This window comes from Diadema antillarum, unplaced genomic scaffold, assembly GCF_040938485.1.
Source record: "Diadema antillarum isolate AM-2024a unplaced genomic scaffold, OU_Dant_1.0 scf00000049, whole genome shotgun sequence".
NCBI classification, from domain to species: domain Eukaryota; kingdom Metazoa; phylum Echinodermata; class Echinoidea; order Diadematoida; family Diadematidae; genus Diadema; species Diadema antillarum.
This window is the reverse complement of record NW_027270938.1, coordinates 1,258,787-1,264,642: the sequence shown is the minus strand read 5'-3', so window position 1 is coordinate 1,264,642 and position 5,856 is coordinate 1,258,787. Positions and strand designations below refer to the sequence as shown.

At 41.8% G+C, this 5,856-nt stretch overlaps 1 protein-coding gene across 1 annotated transcript; it reads right to left on the bottom strand.

The window, feature by feature from the left end:
* Positions 1-1,235: 1,235 nt before the first annotated feature.
* On the bottom strand, positions 1,236-5,233 carry LOC139715495 (3-galactosyl-N-acetylglucosaminide 4-alpha-L-fucosyltransferase FUT3-like). Its single transcript, XM_071627067.1, has 2 exons — positions 5,131-5,233; positions 1,236-2,834 (listed from the first exon to the last, which is right to left on the bottom strand). The coding sequence occupies exon 2, from the start codon at positions 2,622-2,624 to the stop codon at positions 1,236-1,238; it is 1,389 nt and encodes a 462-aa protein (XP_071483168.1). The 5' UTR covers positions 2,625-2,834; positions 5,131-5,233.
* Between the last annotated feature and the right edge of the window lie 623 nt (positions 5,234-5,856).

Genomic DNA, 5,856 nt, shown 5'->3' with positions numbered 1-5,856 from the left:
GCGTTTGCAAAGACTACTACACGCACCACTGGCACTGCTACAAGCGCCAGTGCCAGTGGTGCATGTAGTAGTATTGGCGCGCGCAGGCTTTTTTTACGACCAACAAGGTCTTGTCACAACTAAAGTGGCCTTTTTACATAGTGAGTTTTCAAGTTTGAGACATTATAACTCCTGAACCGAATATGGTACTGACCCCTATTTTTCTCCAAATATTAATTATATGTCAAACAAAATTCTTGAAACGTTTCAAGATAATCTTCCAGTTTTTCTGTGATTTATGCTGAATCAAGCATTTTCATGATTTTCCTTTTTTCAGAAAAATATCAAAAAATGAGTGTTTTTTCCTTAAAATCTCAATCCGATTATCACAATAACCCACAAAAATGGTATCAACTAGTAGAAAATTTTATTCTCTTTTATATGACATCAAATTTGTTGAAGTCTGAAGTTTCAATCAAATTCTATCTTTCAAATAACAAATTCAGTAAATATGGCGGCCATCTTGGACGCCATCTTGGATTTGGAGGCTTTCGCAACAAATTTTTTGAGGTAGACCAGTGGAATGTTGTTTGTTACAATAAAAACTTGAAAATAAGCATGGTCTACTTAGTTTGTAGAGAGAGTGCAACTCGACCTCTGTTTTTAGCTTTTGGCCCCCCGGTTAGTAGGCTTGGAGATGATCCATAAGCAATCATCTTTCTTCATACGTGATCATTAAAATTTGGTCTTTTGGTATTTCATATGAATTCTTTTTAAATTTGATCTTGATTGATTTTATGTGACAGATACAGAGGCAATGAATGCTTACAAACAAGCAAGAACATGACTCATTAGCTTTTTGTCCCGTACAAAGGACCAGGCAAAGAGGGTAAAGTGCCTTACCTTTGTAGGGGCACAACTACTGTAGCCATGGGACTTGTTGAACCAGGGACCTCATCTCATGTTTCACACTCTGTGGTCCTACCCACTGAGCCACAAAAGCTCCTCTAATCTTAGCCATTTTACCATGAAAATCTCACAACAGCGTAAAAACACAAATCATGCACTGTTTATGTGTCTTTGACACTAAATGCTGAAACTTGCGAAAATAGAGAACAATGGGCAGCTACTGTACAAATATAAGTTACTTTTTTGTTTACAATGTACTTTCGACATACTCCACCTTTTGATTGTAACACACTGTACAAAATAAATTACTCATGTTGACAACTGAATTTGCATGCTGAAAACAGATGTCATATCTTTATCCCTAATAATTCACTTTGATGATGACATGTAGGGGTCCACCATTTCTCAAAGTCAGGATTTTTGGCCCTCCAAGAATTCTCTGGGTAAACTGATATCTCCACCAACTTTTTTGTCAAGTTGCAGAGATTTGGTGGACTTAAGGCAGTTCTGAACCCCGGGCCCATGAAAGTCTTCCCAAGTTTACGCCACTCAAAGTACTTCATGTAGAGAGTGTCATTCCGATCTAGCAAATTAATATAATCCAGGAACTCCTGCATCGTCGCAAAGTCATTGAGATGAATAAATGAGTTTGGTGGTGCTGTCCTTTCGTAGTCCTCACGAGGGGCCCCAAATGCAATAGGCACCATTCCAGTGGAGAACGCATTGGACCAGAACTTTTCGGTGATGTATTCCTTGCACTCGCTATTTTCCAGGGCAAGATAAAACTTGTACTGCTGCATGATCTGCAAACACTGTTCATAGCTCTTTTTAGGGCATTCAAAGGTTCCACACTTGCCATAGATATCCACAGGAATGTGCTTCTGCAGTTCCTTGACAAACAGTGTCCTTTCCCAACCCAAGGGGTCACATCGCGATGCCATCCACATGATAAGCTTTGACTTCTTCAAAATTTGCTTGTTTTGCTTAGCACCACGCACAAAATGCCCATAGAAGAGATCAATGTCAGATCCCGTGCGGAAGGTCATGCTGAGGTTATAGGGATTGCCTTTGAATATTGCTGAGGGTGGGGCAAACTGGGGTTCATGAACAGGGCTCTCCTTGGAGTACAGGGCCCAAAGTTGGCCCTTGGGCCTTGCCTTCAGCAGTTTGTTCCACTGGAAGCCCTCGAATGGTCCAGGCATGATAATTACCACATCAGCATCCCAGAAGCTCTCCAACTGAAGGCTGTACTTTGTCTCAACACTGCATGGAATGCCCTCACAGGTTGACCGTAGGTACTGGTTATGGTTCAGAAACCTTTCCTCTGCTTTCGGTCTCCTGTATTTCAATATCCTTATGACGCACTCAAAATTAGGGTCCTGAGTTGCTCGATAGAACTTGTACAACACCCGATTCTGCTCATAGGTGATGCCATTGACAGGGTCACTGAAGTCTTGGGGTATATTCTGAGAAGAAACTGGGATCGCAGTTGGCTGTCTCGCCCTATGTGGGCCTTTCATCACTTCAGATCTCTTTAGCAGTTTGTCCATCACCGGAACGACCACATTCTTGTTGGGGCTCAGTATGTCTGGCTGTTTCCTTTCAAGCCTGCCACCATTGAAAAAGAGATAAATATCTTGGCCTGCCTTAATCAGGACATTTCCATTGAATACCATCAAGCTCATCAGAGCCAGGGGAATTAGAATGGGGACAAACCCGTTATTTCTGCGCGCCATATCCAAGCTTATAAATGGGCAGTCCTCAGATAATTTGTCAGCAACATGCACAGTAACTCACTGGTGGTGGATCAGCATGTTATGATCAGATGCAGTCTAAACAAAGACAGGCAGGTGGAGGGATGGGACACTGAAATTCAATACTCCCTGAAGTCCTGGTGGCAGCATTCCTACGGTGAAACTGGAGTTCCTTGAGCCCAAGAAATTAATCTGGACAAGGATGGAGAAAAGTTGAAATTAGAATTAAATTTCACTTACAGAAATGCAAAATGTAGCTCATCACTTTCTTTAGAATAGATACTGGACAAGAGAGCAATGACTGAAACTGAAGAACAGACAGTTCTACCCTTCAGCTCTTCCTATAAAAAATCTTGAATCAATGAATTTTCTACATGAGTGGAATTTATAGATTATATTTTTTGCAAATTGGAGCCAACAGCATTTTTCATGGCGTGAAACTTTGTGAATTGGTGAAGGGTGACTGGCAGTCTTGGCTCCTCCTGAGGTCTGGTTTTACAGCAAATTTCAACTTGTACTGTATATAACAGTCACTGCATTCATCTTTAATACATTTAATGCTTTCATATTAAATGAAAAAATAATGTTACATTGACTCAGAAATAGTAGTATGCGATCTTGCAAACATCTGGCAGAGCCAGAGTTTGTAGCAATAATCTTTTTTTTTTTCAATGGCCGTAGTTCACTCACAGTGATGTCGTTGAGAAGCTGAAACATGTGATACTGATATAAGCCTAATAGATGTCTGTAGCATTAAAAAATATCCATTAATTACGTAGTCAATAAATAATGTCATTCTAACTTAAGGCCATGTCAGTTCGGGAAACCCACTCACAAGGGGGGCCCCTCCTTACAAGTAACCCGTCCCCCTTATAAGTAACCCCGTCCCCCTTATAAGTAACCCCCGGGGCACCCCTTATAAGGAGTCTCCACGCTTTTTTGCAATGCAACGCGAAAATGAAAGGACTGCGGCAATTCGCTTGATTATGTCCATAAAGCTTCACAAGTTTCCTAGTTACTCACGAAATTTGAGCAAAATCGGTTCGAGGCATCATATCTAAAATCATGGATTTAAATGCGATGTCAAACGACCCATGCGAATGCTGAAATGCGAGCGATTACTGGCGTGAGTGTCGCCAGGCGCGGCGGCGCGGCAATGCTTGAGTGCAGACGTGGCGACTGAGTATGGAGACTTTCGTTCATTCAGGTGGCTTTAAATGAAGGAAAAATAACAAAAGTAACGAAATAGTCAACCACCTACCTTTGCAATTGGTATGCATATATATGCATACCAATTGCAAAGGTAGGTGGTATGCATATATATATGCATACCAATTGCAAAGGTAGGTGGTTGACTATTTCGTTACTTTTGTTATTTTTCCTGCATTTAAAGCCACCTGAATGAACGAAAGTCTCCGTACTCAGTCGCCACGTCTGCACTCAAGCATTGCCGCGCCGCCGCGCCTGGCGACACTCACGCCAGTAATCGCTCGCATTTCAGCATTCGCATGGGTCGTTTGACATCGCATTTAAATCCATGATTTTAGATATGATGCCTCGAACCGATTTTGCTCAAATTTCGTGAGTAACTAGGAAACTTGTGAAGCTTTATGGACATAATCAAGCGAATTGCCGCAGTCCTTTCATTTTCGCGTTGCATTGCAAAAAAGCGTGGAGACTCCTTATAAGGGGTGCCCCGGGGGTTACTTATAAGGGGGACGGGGTTACTTATATTTATAAGGGGGACGGGTTACTTATAAGGAGGGGCCCCCCTTGTGAGTGGGTTTCCCGAACTGATGTTGAGTGAATCAAGTTTCGCTGTCACACACAGTCGTAGTAATTTACACACTTGAGTACGTTGTCAAGACATTGTTTGTCCTTTAAAAATGGCGTCAAAATTGGTTGTTAGGTAAGTTGTGACGTCAAACTTCTAGCAATGATCAGGACACAGGAGTAAGTTTCAAGCCGAAGATCCCCATTCAGATCCTGCATTTGCATGTATGAATCAATTAACGTTAGACTCTATACCCTATAAATTTACTGTAGATCTAAACCAACAAAATTTGGCAACATTATTAAACAACACTGCCACTGGGAAAGTTTTAGAATTAATGTTTATTCGCCACAAATTCTGGCAGATGGAACATCTAGAAACTCTGTCTCGGAAGTCTCTAACGGGGTTAGATCTAAATCTCTGCTAGATACAACCTAGGCGACACGCGTCACTTTTTATTACCCGATACTCTTATTTTTAGTGTGTTTTTATATTGCTCCAAAATGAGCTTAGACGCTACACGTGTACACTGTACCACGAAAGCAATTGCAATGTATAGCTACCACGTCCCACGGGTAGAGAAACAACTAGATCTACTGCACTGCTAACCATGTAAACTGGTTCTTGATGCCAAGCATACCAGCATACATACCATCCGTAAAATTTACCTTTCTATTTTCAGCTTGTAAAATATTCATAATAATAGACACTTACCACACTACCACAGGGCACCATTCAAGACATCTTATGATTCCCAGTAACGCTGAAATCCGTACCGAGTAGTGCAAGTGTCGGTCTTCCGTGGAGATCCCGAGAGTATGTCTAACGTAAACGTGTTACGAGTGAGTGGTGGTACATGGTTCACGTGAACAGATGAAACGGCACTCTGAGCTAGCTAGCTGTATGCATGCATGCATGCTGTGCATACGCTGCTCGCAGGGAAGATAATAAGGGGTATGGATAAAAACAATCAGCCCCGAGCCCTCCGGTAGCTCCGCGCAAGGGATCGGAGAAAGGAAAGGCCGGAGCTAGCGGTCTGTGGTGCGGTGTGGCAAATGCAGGACTTGTGTGTAGCGTATTCTATTAGATGTCTCTCCTCATCTGTACGATCCATACCAACATGGATCAAAGCAACCCCTGCTCAAGAAAGGAGACGGGATGTCGCCCTCTTGTGCTGGTAAATGGGTTGTCTGGGTTATGTCCCTGCAGCCTTGTAAAAATAAAAGTTTTGTGATTATCGGATATGTTGGTGTAATACTGTCTGTTAATCTGCTTGAGAGTATCTTACTCCTCAATTCAATTTACAATTTCATTACTTCCTTACTTTTGATCTGATTTTGATCGAATTTTCACTGTCATGCTTGTAAAATTTTACTCTTTCTATTCAGACTAACTTTTAACTGGTCCAGAATTCTCCTTTAGAGAATATGAAACAGTGTG